This window comes from Macrotis lagotis, chromosome X (genome assembly GCF_037893015.1).
Source record: "Macrotis lagotis isolate mMagLag1 chromosome X, bilby.v1.9.chrom.fasta, whole genome shotgun sequence".
Classification (NCBI taxonomy): domain Eukaryota; kingdom Metazoa; phylum Chordata; class Mammalia; order Peramelemorphia; family Peramelidae; genus Macrotis; species Macrotis lagotis.
In genome coordinates, this window is record NC_133666.1 from 189,341,511 (window position 1) to 189,359,924 (window position 18,414).

At 35.1% G+C, this 18,414-nt stretch overlaps 1 protein-coding gene across 4 annotated transcripts in view; it reads left to right on the plus strand.

The window, feature by feature from the left end:
* TDRD7 (tudor domain containing 7) overlaps positions 1 to 18,151 on the plus strand; it is a 120,388-nt gene extending 102,237 nt beyond the window's left edge. For all 4 annotated transcript variants that reach the window (XM_074203432.1, XM_074203431.1, XM_074203433.1 and 1 more), the window contains 4 exons: positions 1,217 to 1,327; positions 5,419 to 5,921; positions 14,064 to 14,224; positions 15,448 to 18,151. In XM_074203432.1, the coding sequence (XP_074059533.1) occupies positions 1,217 to 1,327; positions 5,419 to 5,921; positions 14,064 to 14,224; positions 15,448 to 15,668 (996 nt within the window). In that variant the 3' untranslated portion in view covers positions 15,669 to 18,151. The remainder of the gene's footprint in view (positions 1 to 1,216; positions 1,328 to 5,418; positions 5,922 to 14,063; positions 14,225 to 15,447) is intronic.
* The last annotated feature ends 263 nt before the right edge of the window (positions 18,152 to 18,414 follow it).

Genomic DNA, 18,414 nt, shown 5'->3' on the forward strand with positions numbered 1-18,414 from the left:
CTAAGGCAAAGATTTGAATTCAGATCTTCCTGACTCTAGGCCCAGTGCTTTATATATCCACTGTACCAACTGGCTGCCCTAACACCTATTCTTGTCCATTTCTGAAATATAAATGAATGTGTTTCATTGTATTGGATCTCTCCATATTGACACTAAAATGAAAGCTTAGAATAGTTAGGAGATTTTGATAGAAGAGAGGAACTCAGGAAGAGTCAAGATCATTTATTGGTGCCCAGGGAAAGCAATCATAGGAACTGAAAGGGAACTGAAAGACAAGGGCACTGGAAACAAGCTTCACCTTCACGAGCTTGCCAGAAAACTTTACAGGACTCTTAAGAGGAAGGAAGGCTCAGAATCAGTGATTTGCAGCTGCTCATATAGAAATGGGGTAAAATAAGAGCTGAGATAAGATCCAAAGGTAGTAATGAGAGTTTTTGGTTTTGTTTTTTATAATTATTGTTAAATTTCAGTATTTCATATTTGGGACAACTAGATAGAACAGTAGGTAGTGTAGGGCCTGGAGTCAAGAAGATCTCATTTCAGATCCAGACTCCAACACTTACTAGCTGTGTGACCCTGAATAAGTCTCTTAACCCTATTTGCTTCAGTTACTCATTTATAAAAATGAGCTGGAATCACAAACTATCCAGTATATCTGCCAAGAAAACCCCAAACGGGGTCAAAAAGAGCTAGAGAGGACTGAAATGACTTAACAACAAATAACAAGAGATAAGATAAAAACCAAAGGCAGTAATGAAGGATGCTTTTTTAAAATTATCATGTTAGATTTCATCATCTCATATTATCATCAAGATAGAACTGAAAGGAAGTTTAGATGCAATTTACTCCCCCCACCACCACCACCATTTTATAGATGATGAAAAGGAGGCCACAGAGTTGAAGGGTCATGAACACAGTCACCAAAGGAGTGGGTAGCAGAGCCAGCATCTGAGTCCAGGCCATCTGACTCAGGAGAGCAGATAATTAAGTGTTTATTGTATTTCTTCACAAACTGAGAGTTAAAATGCCATAATCATCTTTCTGATTATGTTCAATTTTGTCCTCCAAATGAGGAGTGTGTTTCCATAAGTAATACTTGATTGCTTTGTACTTCGGTCATCTTTGAATAATAGAAAATCGTGTTTTTATTCTAAGAAACACAAATTTTAGAAATTCATGAACTAAATAATTTATATTTTTTATACTTTATTTTCAGGCCATTAAGTGCTGTTTAGCGGATCTCCCACTTACTATTGGCATGTGGACACCAGATGCTGTACTTTGGTTAAGAGATACAGTTTTGAACTGCTCTGATTGCAGCATAAAGGTTAGCATTATATTGAACATTTTAATTGCTCTATCAAAAAAAGGCTATAAATGTAACTGGGATTTTATTTTATAGTAAAATGAAGACTTTCCTTCAGAGTAAGTCATGAGTTCCATTATGGTTGTGTGTGTGTGTGTGTGTGTGTGTGTGTGTGTGTGTGTGTGTGTATGTGTGTGTGTGTGTGTGTGTGTGTGTATACATACTAAATAGCAAAGAGGCAAAGTTAGAACAACCACCGACTAAGGTCACCCAATGACATGTAGAAATGGAGAGGGGCACTACACTGTACACTACACTGTGTCTGTGTCTGTGTCTGTGTGTCTGTATATTTTGATGGGGAGGGAGTAGGGGGGGAATATGACCTTTGTTTTGCTTTCTCATTCATATGCCAAAGTTACACCTCTAATGATAAGGAATTAAGTACTTTTGTTTTCTACAAGTGGCACTTTATGATTCATTATACAGTTTCCTCATGGCATTGCTGTGTGGTGTAGGTAGTGCCTATGAGGGATAGGTGGGATTTGCCAAGGGTGAGTCAGAAAGCTACTAATTTTGTGAAATCCAACTGACTCTTAAGACTAGAACTCTAACCACTGTACCATGCTGCCTCTTACTAACACAAAAAAAGATTTTAGGTGTACCTAACTAGTATGAAATACCTATATACAAGTAACATGTGCTTCTGAAATAATGCAATATAACTGGCATAAATTGAATTATAAACAAAAATTACTGGCTGAAATAATTGATTTTCTTTTCTTGGATTTGAATTTTAAATTGATTTGCTTGTATTTCTATTTTTGGACATCTATACAAGAAATCTATTTTTCTCATCTTATAATGCCTCTTTCATAAAACTGTGAAATTAAGACCCAACTCCGGTTCCATTTTCTACAGAAGTCCTCTTCTCAGTACTAAATATATCCCAAACAGAATTTTTTTCCTTCTCTGAACTCTGGTAGAACCTAGAGTTAACTTGTAGTTACATATTATACAGTCTTACTGGTGCTTCTTGGTTGAACTATGTCTCTCCAGCTAGATAGTAAGTTTGTCTTGGCAAAAATTGTCTTCATGATTCCTTTGTATCTGCCTCAGTTTTAGGCACAGTGATTCTCAGTAAAAGCTTTTGTTATTAATTTGAAATAGTCAATCTACCTCTGCTTTAAACAATGAAATAATGTAATATTAAAAAATAGAAGAAAATATGCACCTGATTAGTTCACATTTAACTGGTTGAATTGATATAAATATAAGGTTTAAATGAAAACTTTACCAACTTGTGAATAAAATGTAGTCAAATATCTTACTATATAAAATGTTTTATTTGTAGGAAAGAATGACTTAAATCTTACTAAAATCAAGTTAATTAGGACTCAACTAATTTAATTAGTTATTGCTGATATTTTCTGCTACTTATTGTTTGTTAAGATAGAAAGAACCTGGCTGTGGAGTCAGAGACCTAGCCTAAATTTTGCCTCTTGACATTTAATATGCCTGTATTTCCTCATTTGTAAAATGTTGGAGTTGGATTGGATGACCTCTGACTACTCTGGCAATGCTAGCTCATTGACCCAATGCCTTTATCCAGCATCCCTTCCAGCCGCAGTGCCTGTCTTTGTTAGATTACCTTCATTATAGCTTATGTTTAGTTCTATATATGTTGTATCCCCCATTATCATGTATTCTTTTTTAAAAAAAAAGATTTTATTCATTTTAATTTTACAGTTTTCCCCCTAATCTTACTTCCCTCCCCCTACCCACCACAGAAGGCAATTTGTCAGTCTTTACATGGTTCCCATGGTATATAGAGATCCAAATTGAGTGTGATGAGAGAGAAATCATATCCTTAAGGAAAAAACAAAAAGTATAAGAGTTAGCAAGTCCACAATTCTTCCTCTGGATACACATGGTATTCTCCATTGCAGACAACGATTGTTGCACTGATGGAATGAGCAATTCCATCAAGGTTAATCATCACCCCCATGTTGCTGTTAGTATGTACAATGTTTTTCTGGTTCTGCTCATCTCACTCAGCATCAGTTCATGCAAATCCCTCCAGGCTTCCTTGAATTCCCATCCCTCCTGGTTTCTAATAGAACAATAGTGTTCCATGACATACATATACCACAGTTTGCTAAGCCATCTCGTGTATTCTTCTTGAGGACAGGGATGTTGGTTTTTTTTTTGTTTGTTTGTTTGTTTGTTTGTTTTGTCTTTGTTTGTGCCTGACCCAAAGTAAGTGATAAAGAAATGTTTATTGACTGACTGCCATCCACTATATACAGGACACTAGCCTAGTAGTTGAGGGGGAAATAAGATTGAAAAGGAGATACCAATGACATCTGACATCTTCTAGTGTCTTAAATATCAGGGAAAGAAAAATGGGTTCAAATTTAGGATATTTTAAACTGAAATTCCTAAGATTTCCACTACACTTTCCTATTATATTAAGAACATTACTACTCCTCTAGAGTAATCCTCATCCTTGACTTCTCAATAACTCAACTAACATTTCTAATCTAGACCTTGTAATTTTTTTTCTCAGTACTATCTCTTCCATACAACTTTCTCCACATTCACAGAACTGCCACCCAGTTTCATGTTCTTAATCATTTCTCAATTAGACTACTGTCATAGTCTTCCAAATGGAATTCTTTAAACTTCACCCCATACCAATTCATCCTCCACAGACTTTTCTAAAATGATTTTTCCTAAAGCAAAGCTGTTTCCCCTCCACCTTCATAAAACTCCATTGGCTCTCTATTACATCCAGATTCGGGTATAAACTACTTTGTTGGTATTTAAAGCTAATTTAACGTGACCCCTTCTTGTTTTTCCCAGTCTTTGTACTTGAATGTGGATATCTAGATCATTGTTTTACAGAATTAGAGCTAGAAAGGACTTGACAGATGAGGAAGCTGAGTTCTTAGAGAAATATTAAGTAAATGACCCAAAGTCATTAGGTATAGTAAGCAGAAAATTAAAAAATTGAAATTAGGTCATTAGACTCCAAATCCATTTTTTTCCATTGTATCACAATGATAATTTTTAGTTTTGTGATAGTGGGCAAATCATGTAGCATTTATGTGTCCTAGGCAAACCTCTTAGGACTTAATCTGCTAAATCATCTGTTATATATTGTCTGTGGACCTCGGTTCAAATTCTGGCTGACTTCCTGATATCTGGGCCTCAGTTTCCTCATTTATAAGATGTAAAAAATATAAAATGTAAATGTAAAATGAAGAAGTCAGACTAAATGATCTCTGTGGCTTCTTCTAGCTCTAATCTATGAGCCTGTGACTTTAAAAAAGACAGTTGCAATTTATATAGAAGTGAAAGGTTCCTACTCCCTGTGCTGCAAAAATTCCATTTCCTGACTATTCCCCATATTCTAGATATTATTGCTGAAGAATTCTAGCATTTTTAGCTTTTTACTCTTTTAGCAGAAATTTGAGATGTGCTCTGTCCCTTCCTTAAGAGTTCCAGATCCTCACTTTTGCCTTCCAGGTGACTCAGAAGCTAAAGAGGCACTTGGGTCAACTAACAATAGGTTACAAGGTCTTTTGTTTGTGTCTTGTCTGATCCAATGAACATTTATTTTATACTTAAACCCATTTTCACCTGATGATTTATCAACTTACTACCATAACTATTTGATTAGTAAATAGTCACTCTAAATTGGCATTGAGCAGAGAGTACTCTGAGCAAAAGAAAATTTTCATGCCCCAAAGTAACAGAGTAAAAATTACATACTTAATTTAATAACATTGGAATTTTGTCATAGAACCACTATTCATATTTCCCAAAGCATATAACCTTTATAAATGAAAGTTAATTTAAGCAAAATAGAATTCATAACATAGCTCTCCTTGGGTTTCTAAGAATAATAAGTAAATCATTCCCCTAAAGTTATTAATGATGATTTTACCTTTTTTTTTGTAAAAGCATAATGGGAAAAAATGTCCATATCTTAAATTTTCACAATTTACACTGAAATGCTATATCTTTTCCACAATTCTATAAATAACTTTACCTTTTTAAGATAAATATAGTTTTTGTTTTATTAAGTTATTTTATTTCTTTTCCAAAAGGTTATGAAATTGGATGAACCAAAAAGGATCGCACATATTTATCTATTTACTCCTAAAAATTTCCCAGATCCTCATCGAAGTATTAATCGACAGATTACAAATGTGGATTTATGGAAGCATCAGAAGGATGTGTTTTTGAGTGCCACACCCAATGAAATTAGCCCTCCTAACAATAAAGGTGACAGTGTCACTGTACCTAGAACCACTATTGAAAGTATCAAGAAAAACTTCACCAATATCATTCCAAAGTCTGTAATAGAACACACCACCAACCTTTCTGTGATAGAGCTTCCCCCTCCAATACTTTTGTCGAAGCCAGGAGAACACATGGATGTATATGTGCCAGTGGCCTGCCATCCCGGTCATTTTGTTATCCAACCTTGGCAAGAGTTACATAAACTGGAAGTTCTGATGGAAGAAATGATTCTATATTACAGTGTGTCTGAAGAGCGACCTGTAACAGTGGAGAAAGACAAAGTGTATGCTGCAAAAGTAGAGAACAAGTAGGTATTTGGGAGGTGTGGTGGCAGGGGGGTTGTCCTTACATAAGATGTTAGTTGTATCATCAAGAGAAGTCAGGGGCGGCTAGGTGGCGTAGTAGATAAAGCACCGGCCCTGGAGTCAGGAATACCTGGGTTCAAATCTGGTCTTAGACACTTAATAATTACCTAGCTGTGTGGCCTTGGGCAAGCCACTTAACCCCGTTTGCCTTGCAAAAAAAAAAACCTAAAATAAAAAGAGAAGTCAGTGCTAAAAGTTTGTCTTTACCATACATGTATAACTTCTATCTAATTATTTGCCTTCTCAATTCAGATGGTGTGAAGGGAATAGGATTTGGAACTCAAAAGTGTTAAAAATAAATGTTAAATATGGTTTTAAAATGTTTTTAAAATTTTTACATATATCTGGGAAAAGCAAAATACTAAATACAACAAACAAAAAAAGAAAAAAAAAGTTCTTTGCCCAGCAGAGTCACTTTGGAATTTTCAAAAAAAAAGAGAGAGAGATATTTTAAATGAGAAAAGGAGACTGATTAAATTGCAAAACTCTTATGATTCACATCCAATATAGTAACCACCATCATCTCATTAGAACCCATTTTTGCTTTGACTATAGAATAGTTTGTTAGATTTCTTGCTATATAATCAGAACACAGGATCACCTGAATTAGAATCTTTTTCTAATTCTTTATTGAAGATTTTATTTATTTTGAGTTTTACAATTTTCCCCCCATCTTACTTCCCTTCCCTACCCTCCCACAGAAAGCAATTTGTCAGTCTTTACTTTGTTTCCATGTTGTACGTTGATCCAAATTGAGTGTGATGAGAGAGAAATCATATCCTTAAGAAACAAAAAGTATAAGAGATAACAAAATCAGACAATAAGATATCTGATTTTTGTTCAATCTCCATGGTTCTTTATCTGGATACAGATGGTATTCTCCATTGCAGACAGCTCAAAATTGTCCCTGATTGTTGCACTGATGGAAGGAGCAAGTCCTTCAAGGTTGATCATTACCTGCCATGTTCTTTTTTTAATTCTTAGGACAACTTTTTTTTTAAGTTTTGAAAAAAAATTTCACTGTGGTTTATCCTTGACTTTAACAGCTGTACAGTTAGTTGCGGTGGCCAGTTTATAAGAGTTTTAATCAAGGTGATAAACAGCTTTCAACCTTTATCCTAAGTGTTGCTATCTGTGAAACAAAAATTTTTGTAAATTACTAAAGAAGTCACTTTGGTAGACCTGAGTTTTGCCAATGTTAGGCCTCCTATCTCTTGGCTCTTCAGATGCTACAGCATGCTTGAGTATAATCTCCAATGGAAACATGAAAAAAAAAAAACAGAGGAAAAAATCAGCCAACCATGATAAATCATTGAATCCTAGCTTTGTTATTAGTTAAGAAACCTAGAAAGAAGCCTCAGAGGCCATCAAATCCAAATCACTTAGGTACACAAGAGAAAACTAGATTTAGAGAGATTAAACTTTAAGTCATATGGATAATAAACTTGACATAGATTTTATCTCAAGAATTGAGAAAAAATTTACAGTTCTTATATTTGTAACCTTATAGCAGTAGAAAAGTACTGCCTACCCACATATGACTACTTATTCTGCATTTTTCCATAAATACTCCATGAAGAAACCTATTCAAAAGACTCAGACTTCCTCAGATTCCTCTAATATTTTATTCTCATTCCATGATTGACCCACTTTATTTTACAATTAAAATGGCTTCCTTATGATGTCTTTTATGCCACTTCTTGAACACAAACTGTAATTCCCCAGAAAGATGAGTTTTTATGGCAGTAAGCTTCTTGAAATGCTTAAAAATACCACAGTTTTCCAAATTTGATCCAGCCCCAATCTCTCGCTTGTGTTCAGTTTGGGGTTCAGTTCAATCTACTGTACCTGTACAATGAGCATGTGAAAAGGAAAAGAAACTCCATCTAATTATATGCCTTTTCTGGGCAGCTTTTTATTACATATGTTCAAATGTTGATGTTTGGCAATTTTCTTTGGAATAACTTTAGATTTCATTATTGGGGCTTTGTACTGTTTGAGGAATTGATAAAGTCAATACAATGTCCCCTGTAGATCAGAACATTTAAAAACTTTGTCATTAGTTAAGAAACCATCTCCCATTTGGATTCTGTGTAACATCTTCCATGACACTAGTGAATAACATAAGTGAGCGTATGTCTTCCAATTTTATTCTTCACTTGATGTTCACCATTGAATAAATCCATCTTCCTGATTTTAACATATGTGAGAGAAGCCTTATTTGAGATCTTTTAAGGTTCTGTTTTGTTTTTATCCAATTCTTTTTTTTAATTCAAGGTATACATAGATTAGATTAAGATCTAAGAAGAATGGAAAACTAGGAAGGGGAAAGTGATAAAGAACTTTAAGTGCCAAACAGAGGAGTTTATATTTGATTGTAGAAGTAATGACCTATTGGAGTTTTTTTGAGCGGAGGAAAATTTAGAAAGTTTAAAAAAATCACTTTGGCAAGTATATGGAGGATAAAATAGGAGTAGGAAGAAACTTAAGATGTGAAGGCCAATTAGAAGTCTCTTGCATTAGTCCTGGCAGAGTAATTATTAGAGTGTATATTTTAATTTAATCAATTGCAACTTTTTATCCATATATCTTTGGATCAATATTAAAATATGGAACATAATTTTTGGAAGATAATTTTTATAAAGATTTTATTTATTTTGAGTTTTACAATTTTTTCCCTAATCTTACTTCCCTCCCCCCACTCACCACAGAAGGCAATTTGTCAGTCTTTACATTATTCCCATGGTATACATTGATCCAAATTGAGTGTGATGAGAGAGAAATCATATCCTTATGGAATAAACATAAAGTATAAGAGATAGCAAGATCAGACAATAAGATATAGGGGTTTTTTTCCTAAATTTAAGGTAATAGTCCTTGGTCTTTGTTCAAACTCCACAGTTCTTTCTCTGGATACAGATGGTATTCTCCATTGCAGAGAGCCCAAAATTGTCCCTGATTGTTGCACTAATAGAATGAGCGAGTCCATCAAGGTTGATCATCACCCCCATGTTGCTGTTAGGGTGTACAGTGTTTTTCTGGTTCTGCTCATCTCACTCAGCATCAGTTCATGCAAATCCCTCCAGGCTTCCCTGAATACCTGTCCCTCCTGGTTTCTAACAGAACAATAGTGTTCTATGACATACATATACCACAGTTTGCTAAGCCATTCCCCAATTGAAGGACATTTACTTGATTTCCAATTCTTTGCCACCACAAACAGGGCTGCTATGAATATTTTTGTGCAAGTGATGTTTTTACCTTTTTTCATCATCTCTTCAGAGTATAGACCCAGTAGTAGTATTGCTGGATCAAAGGGTATGCACATTTTTGTTGCCCTTTGGTTGTAGTTCCAAATTTCTCTCCACAAAGGTTGGATGAGTTCATAGCTCCACCATGTAATACTGTCCCAGATTTCTCTTCCAACAATGATCATTAACCTTTCTGGTCATATTAGCCAGTCTGAGAGGTATGAGGTGATACCTCAGAGAAGCTTTAATTTGCATTTCTCTAATAAGTAATGATTTAAAGCATTTTTCATATGACTATGGATTGCTTTGATCTCCTCATCTGTAAATTGCTTTTGCATATCCTTATATGACTCAGTTCTCTGTATATTTTAGAAATGAGTCCTTTGTCAGAAACACTAGTTGTAAAGATTGTTTCCCAGTTTACTACATTTCTTTTTATCTTGTTTATACAGTGGTTTTGTCTGTGCAAAAGCTTTTTAATTTAATGTAATTGAAATCATCTAGTTTGTTTTTGGTGATGTTCTCCATCTCTTTCTTAGTCATAAACTGCTTCCCTTTCCATAGATCTGACAGGTAAACTAGTCCTTGATCTTATAATTTGCTTATACTATTGTTTTTATATCTAAATCCTGTATCCATTTGGATCTTACCTTGGTTTAGGGTGTGAGGTGTTGATCTAATCTAAGTTTCTGGAAGATAATTTTTAAAAATTTTAGATTACATAATGAGAATCTGATACTGAACTGAGCTGTGCAAATAAAGGACTATGTAAATGTCAGTTATCATTGACTTTTCTATTCCTTCCAACTCAAGCATTGAGTATTTGTCATACTTCATTCGAAAGTATGAAATGTAAAAGATTTCTAGAATCCAGGATCTATCAATGAAAGAATTCTTACTTATTCTTGAGAAATGAAAACAAAATTAAAATACAATGCATATATTTTCCAATTGATCTCTCCTGCTGCCTTGATATTAAATGTTTTAAATTATAAACTTAATAGTTATTATCAACAAAAGCAATCAAGTAAATATAGGCTTACAAATTTAGAGCTTCAGTGAACCTTAGATCCTTTAATCTGACCCCATTGTTAACAAAAGAAGAAATCAAGACCCAAAAAAGTTAAGGGACAGCAGTTGAACCTGGGATCTTTGACTTTAAATCCTGTGGTCTTCTCAGTGTCTTACTAATGAACCCCAGGTCTAACAAGGATAAACTAACTAGAGAATCAAAAAAGAAAACATTTTCATGTGCTCTGTTAACCTTCAGGCCTATACCAAATTCTGATAATTTGACCTAGTTTCCTTTTTTCTTTTTTTTTTCCTCCCTATGGTCATAATCTGGTTATGTATAGTGCTGGTCTCACCTAATGATTTTGCTCTCATTTTGTATTGTTATGAGCATATCTCTCGGTTTATTTCATGTTTATTGATTGTTATAGCTTAATTTTTTTAACCCAATATTCCACTTTTTCAAATAGATTTTTGCCATTCTAAAGTGGGCATATATGTTTAACAGTTAAATCTGCTGGATTTAACTAAAGAAATTCCTCTTCTCCTTGGTAATTTGAAGATGGTATTGTTTGTTCCATTCAGCCACTTAGTGTAGACCCAGGAATATTCATCTGAATTAAGTTAACTTCTTCCTAAGAAGGGGATAGGAACTAGAGCCGGGATATAGAAACAGGGGATTCCCAGATGAGGAAATTCCTCCCATTGGAGATGGCCACCTTTCCTGCCACTTGTCTTTTTTTTTTTTATATCAAATTACAATTGCTTTATACCTTAACCGGTTTTCACCCTATGGTACTACAAATCTCTAAGTATCTAGTAAAGTAAAGTCAAGTCACTTCTGATTTAATTAGGTAGAGAGCCTGTAAGTACTCTTAAGTACTGGGATACCCTGATGGTCTCTCTTAATAAAGTTGTTTATAAGGCATGGGAGACACTGGCACAGGATCACCCAGCATAGGATGCCCTCCTCAGAGAAAGTGTTGAACTCTATGAGCAAGACAGAATTAAAATAGCTCAAAGGAAATACGAGACACATGAGTTTTTCAGCTGGACTATTTGTACCCAACCTGTGGTAGAGCATTCACTTGTATTCGTCTGATCAGCCAACAGTCGGACACACAGTAATTTGTCTCAAACATAATGATGTCATTTTGGTGGTCTTGCATAGGAGGACAAGAACCAACCATACCCGTATCATCTTAAGTACAATCTCTTCAACTATTTTCAACCCTTTAACTATCCTAAGAGAAATACAATTCAATAGAAGTGTTATCTTCCCATGTAGGGTTGTATGCAATTTAATGTTCTTTAATGTGTTCCCCCCCCCCCCTTTACATTCACCTTTTTATGCATCTCTTGAGTCTTGTATGCTGGCTTTTGCAAGGTAGTAAATCTTGGTTGTAAACCAGTATATGTATTCTAGGCCCTCTGATCCTTTAATGTTGAAGCTGATAAGTCCTGTGTAATTCTGATTGTGCTTTCTTTGCATTTAAATTGCTTCTTTTTGACTGATGGTAGTCATTTCTCCTTTATTTGAGAATTCTCAAATTTGACTATATAATTCTTATACTGGGGTCTCTTTCCTGGAGGTATTCTATGTATTCTTTCTAGGACTCTTTTGTCTTCTTGATCTACTCTCCTGGATCAATTTTCCAGGTGGTTTGTTTTTCCTAAAAGGTACTTCACATTTTCTTCAAATTTTTCAACTTTGGATTTTGTTTGATGGAATCTTGTTTTCTCATAGATTCATTAGTTTCGTTTGTCCATTCTAATTTTTAGGGTTTTATTTTCTTCAATTAACTTTTCCAGTGAATTAATTTTACTTTTTGCTAAGCTGCATTCCCTTTCCAATTGGATGATTTGAGTTTTGGATGAGTTGCATGCCTTTTTGTAGTTGGTTGATTTTATTTTTTAGAAGAGTTACATTTTTCTCCAGTTGATTATTTTTACTCTGAAAGGAATCTTTGGTCAAGTTTTCATAATTTTCCTGCATGGCTCTCATTTCTTTTTTTCCATTTTTCTTCTTCCTCTCTTCTTTTCTAATTTTTAAATTCTTTTTTAAGCTCTTCTATCAGGTTTTCGATTTGAGTCCATTTCATAGACTCCCTTGAGATTTCCTATGTGGGTAATGTTCTTTCTTCTTCTGAGATGGCATTTTTATCATCTCTGTCTACATAGTAGCTTTCTATGGTTAGTGCTCTTTTAGGGTTTTTGCTCATTTTCATTGTTGAGCTCAGCTCCTAGGGTATAAGGAGTATAGTCCTGAGCTTTTTGTGCTGGGACTGGGATCTGATCCCTGGCTTGTCACTGGCCAAGATGTTGCCTACACAGCCCAGGCCTTGCCTTTGCAGAGGTCTGTTTCCTCCTTTATGTCCAGGTTCTACCTGTGCAGTGGTTTGTTCCCAACTTAGAACTGTCCCTTGCCCTGGTGTTCTCAGGTTCAGACTTTCTTGCGGGATGGGACCCTTCCTGTTGGCTTGCTGTCTTAACTGCTGGGACTTGAGCCGCACTGTGGCTTACAGTGTCTGGCTAGCTTTCCTGCTCTCCTGTATAGTTGGACTTTTCTTCCCCTTTTCCCCCAAAGAGAGAGACCTTCACTGAAGATCCTCTTGAAAACTTTTTCATCTTTATTTTCTTGGTGGGATCTGGAACTTGAATGTCTGTGCAAAAGCTTCATTTAATTAACATTGTGTAGGAAAATGCTCCAGAAGCATATGAGCTTCATGCCACCATCTTGGTTTCATCCTGGAAGTCCCTGCCACTTTTCTTGCCAAGAGCATTAAAAGGTTGTGACTTGTCCAAGATCACACACCTGTCTTCCTGGCTCTGTTCCTCCACTCCTCTCTTTCAGGAACCAGATTGGTTCCTGTAAAATTTTACTTATAACAAAAAATTTGTAACAAAATTTGTTAACAAAACTACTATTTGTAACTAACTCTCTTGATTGCTAAATTTAAGGGTTATCTGAAGAGTTATTACATTTTTTCAATAGTTAAGTTGCTTCACAAAAGTCATACCTGCCTTCATCCACTTCCATCTGCTGGGCCTTAGTTACTCTTATTACCTTATTTGCACAGTTGAGCTGGACTCAGTGACCTTAAAACTCTAAGGTTTGGTATGGGTGAAGAATACCAACCTTGCCTCTGACACTTGACTTTCTAACCTTGCTCAAAGCACTTGACTTGGATTGAATTGGAGTGTTTCTGACATCCCTTCTAGCACACTAATGTTTCTATGATCCTTTCCCCTCTTTGCATATTACAGTTTGCATATTGCTATTTGGAACTGGCCAAGAAGTGTAGTTTTCAGGATCATGTGGAAAGAAAAACTGGCAGTGATTTTTTTTTCTAGTGTTTAACTTCAAGCTCTAATCTTTTATCATTTAAATGTCATTCTCAGTTGTGTTGTCTTAAGCAAGACAACTTTGAAAGTAACACTTTGAATTTATTATAGAGTTAGAAGGAAAAGCAAGCAGTAAATAATAGAAATGTACAGTTTCATGAACAATTTTCTTTCTCGGTTCTGCTATGTATATGGAAATGCTCATTGTATTTGGTGGTAAGTTCGGATTTTAAATTGTCATTAAAGTCTCAATCTTCTGATAGTCGTTCCAATTTTGAGTCAAACTAAATTACTCATAGCCTGTGGACTGAGAAATGGTAGCATCCTCAAAAAGGGTGCAGCATCTATATGATTGTATCTTTTCATCTTAGCTTTAAAGAACAACCACCCCCATTAACTTTATAATTTTCATCATAAAATGGTATTTGGCCATAAAATTGATATTTACTTGAATCGTTTTTTCTTTAAATACTTTAGGTGGCACAGAGTGCTTTTAAAAGGAATTCTGACCAATGGACTGGTATCTGTTTATGAGTTGGACTATGGCAAACATGAATTAGTGAGCATCAGGAATGTACAGCCTCTAGTGGATATGTTCCGAAAGCTGCCCTTTCAGGCCATCACAGCTCAGCTTGCAGGTAAATTGTAAAACTGGAAGCAGTGATAGGATATGATGTCGTATTGGTGTTTGTAATCTCTCTGCTATGCATGGACCTCTGGGAGGTTTGAGACAACGATCCCATGTATACCAAATTGATTGTACTTGTGCTTTTTGGGAGGGCAAAGACCTGGAAACAAAGATCTATCAAATGGAAAATAGCTAGCCAAACAAATGCATAGGTATAAAATGGAATATTCTTGTGCTCTAAGAAATGATAGCTATTACGAATTCAGCCAAATGTGGGAAAACTTATAAACAGATGGAAAATAAAGAGATTCAGAAAAATAATATACACAGTGACAAACAATGGAAATGGTAAGAACAAAATAAAACCTAAGCTGAACACTATGAATTATAATGATCAAGTATGCCACTGGGGCACTATAAATGTGTAATATTACAAATATACTATTAGATGCTGGCAGTATGTTTGGTTTTGCCTCACTAATTTTTTTTTCTTTTTTATTAATCTTCATTACAAGGGATGCCTTGTTGGACAGGAAAATAATATTTTCAGAAATAAATACTAAAAAAACAAAAGGCATAAATACATATTCCTTTTCCTAAATTCCATCACTTTTATTAAACCTGACCTAATTTCACACTAACATACTAATAACTTCATTATGAATGTACCATCAAACTAGATTTACAATCTAGTAGAACAAGATTGTGGTTTGCCCAAGATAAGCTTTCAATGCATAGACACATGTGTATACTCACTTTACTCATCCTAGGACCATTCCTGGGAGTACTGCATCTTATTTATGAAGTAAATGGGCCTGTCCTTTGTCTTTTGAAATTCTCACTTGAAATCATCATATTGAGCAGAGATGCAGCATTATTTGTTGCTTATTTTATTCCACAGCTTTACATTCCAAGGAATCTTGCAGAATGCAAACTTGTTGAGGGCTCAGACATTTTTGTTTTTTATTTCTGTTTGGTACATAGTTTGTTAGTAAGTAATTAATATTATTAAGTTAAAATTTTTTTGTGCACTCAAATGTAGGATCATAAAAGTGACTCAATTTAGATTGGGAAAGCTATGACAAGACTTAAAATTTTAATTTTTCCTGCTACTTATTTTGTACTTTCAGGAATTCTAACTTGGACTGTTCAGACTACTTCGAATAAAATAAAAAAGAATATTTGATTGCAGGAGTCTATCCTTACAGCATATTATTTGTATTTTTGTACTAGGAGTGAGATGCAGTCAGTGGTCAGAAGAAGCTTCAATAGTATTTCGAAATCATGTTGAGAAGAAACCTTTGGTGGCATTGGTCCAGGCAGTTGTTGAAAGTACTAATCCTTGGGATCGAAAAGTAGTAGCCTACTTGGTGGACACATCACTACCAGATACTGACATATGGATTCATGATTTTATGTCTGAATATCTCGTGGAGCTTTCAAGAATTAATTAATCACTGTTGCTGAAACCCTGACAACTAATTCATCTTTTTTAGCAATAATAATAATAATAATAATAATATATGAAGCAGGCTTTAAACACCAAAAGTCCAACTATGTTGCATGGCTCTGAGTTATCTACAAGGGATTGAAAAAATATGATGCTTATGGTCTATGGAAATATTTAATAGAAGTTTTGTTTAACCAAGTTGACTTTTCAGAGGACTTGCACTTTGTTTATTAATATAATTTTAGAGTGTTGGGGTGGAAAAATAAAGTGTTGTTTATCAACATCAAAGTTGACTATTTTGAGTTTATTCTTAGGTTTTATGATCTTAAAATATTTTCCTACCCTTTCTCTAATATCTTCATATCCTATCCCATGTTAATTTACTGTACACACAGTATGCATGTTCCTTTTACCAGTGCTAAGTATGTATTAAGTTACATGGGCTTTACAAATCTTATTATATCACTGTATAAGATTCCTTTTTTCTTCCATAAAATATCTCTAAAAATGATAACCAGTTTCTATGTTTCTGAAGGCAAAATTAAGTACCTATCTGCCCATCATTTTAGTCTAAGAATTAGCATATCATTTTTATTAGAGGTCAGATAGGCTAGAATAGCCCTCAGATTCTGGGTGCTGGAAATTAACCAAAATCTAGTTTGGAAAAGCTTTCTGTTTGGAGCTTATGTTGGGGCATTTCATCACCAGAGTTCATTCTAGGTAAGATAACAGCATAAATAAAATATAGAAATGGAGATATATGAATATTACATGGGGGGAATGATAAAAGCTTGACTAGAGAGGAAGGAAAGCTTATGTTGAGAATTAGAAAGAGATGAGGTTGAATCCGTGGAGAAGGGCCATAATCATTAGACCCTTGAAAATCAGGCAAAAGAGTTTTACAGGCAAGATCCTTAAATAGGAATTATTAAAGTCTTTAAAAAGAAAGAGATTAATTTGGCAGTAGGGTGCAAGGGAGGCTTGCAGGATTAAGAGAATGGAGGCAAGGGAAGCCAAGTTACCTATGAAATGCTATTATGATGTGTTGAGAATGTGGACTAGAGTAGGAGCAGTTGGTATAAAGATCAAAGATATCAGTGAAAGGATTGACAGGACTTCAAATTTGAATATAGTGGCAGCATTTATTATGCCCTTAATAGATGGCAGACACTGTGCTAAGGATACATAGAAAGGCAAAAACCTTATCTCTGCCCTCAAGGACCTTATGATCCAATGGAGAAAAAAACATGTAAACTCATAGGTATGTTCAAGATAGAATAACCAATGCTAGCTATTCTGTTAACTAACCACTGTGGGGACTAGGAATGGGGCTGGGATTTGGGTCTTGAAGTAAGCATGTGAGTTGAGGCTAAACATTCCAGAAATGGGTGTAACCCATACCAAGGCTGAGAGACCTGAGGAATGTTTTGAGAAATTACCAGTAGCCTAGTATAGAATGGAAACTAATTGGTTTGAACATTGGGTGAGTAGTTGTATTTGAGTTGATAGCATGAAATTCCAGGAGAGATGTTATACAGACAGATGGAAATTCAGAATGAAGGCAAAGAGGGAAAGAGTAAAGATAGAGGTTTTGAAGTCATCCACATAGTGGCCACAATTGAAGCCTGAGATATGGATGTGATTCTTCAAGAGAGACATAAGTTGGGAAAAGTTTTTTGAAGGATTTAGGATTCCATGAAAGAAAAGGCAAGGGGGTCCACAGGATGTAAGGGTCAAAGCACCTAGAGAAAAGTTTCCAGAAGTAGGCAGTTACTTGACATTAAAAGAGGATTTTTTTTTTAGGTTTTTGCAATGCAAATGGAGTTAAGTGGCTTGCCCAAGGCCACACAGCTAGGTAATTATTAAGTGTCTGAGGCCGGATTTGAACTCAGGTACTCCTGACTCCAGAGCTCTATCCACTGTGCCACCTAGCCACCCCTAAAAGAGGATTTTTTAAAAACCATTTTATTGATAAAGGAGAACTTTTTCCACTAAATGCAGTTTGGCACTTCTTCAGTTTGAGTTGCCTAGGATCACACAGGAAGTGTCAGAGGAAGGATTGAGTCCAGATCTTTAATGATGCAGAGACTGACCTTTTATCCCCTATGTTCTGTTGTGTCTCACAGGATAGCAAAGGGAATTAGGAGTCTAAGAAAGAGAAGTAACAGGTATAGAGCTTGCCTTTTTTAGGTATCAGGCAATGAAAAGAGAGAGAATTGGAATTGTAGCTAGGAGGAATATCAAGGTCAAGAGGAACATGATGGGAGAATGGAGAGACAATGTAAAAAAATTAGATTATGAAGAGGCAGAAATTGAATTGCTAAAGAATATTTGAGAAAGCAAGATCTTAGAGAAAGGTATAAAGGTTTCAGGTTGGCTTTGGGGAGGAGAAAAAGAAAAAGGAAGTTAAATGAAAGGTTAGAGTGAAGATGATACTCTTATCATGGAGCAGGACTCAGTCTTCTAGGTAATGAGATGATAGAAGAGTTTTAAAAAGATCTAGGAGTCTTATGAAGAGGAAGTGAAGGTGTGCTACTTCACATAGCTAAAGGAATCCATTGGATTTATTTTTTTTTGCTGCTGTTATAATTGCAAATTATACAGCCTCTTAGGACAGGGGTTTGAACCTGGGGTCTGTGTACCTCTAAAAGAATAGCAGATATGTTTCAAAGAACCCATGAGCTTGGATGGGGAGAAAAATTACATCTTTATTTCATTATATTTTGTTTTCTTTGTAATCATGTAATCTT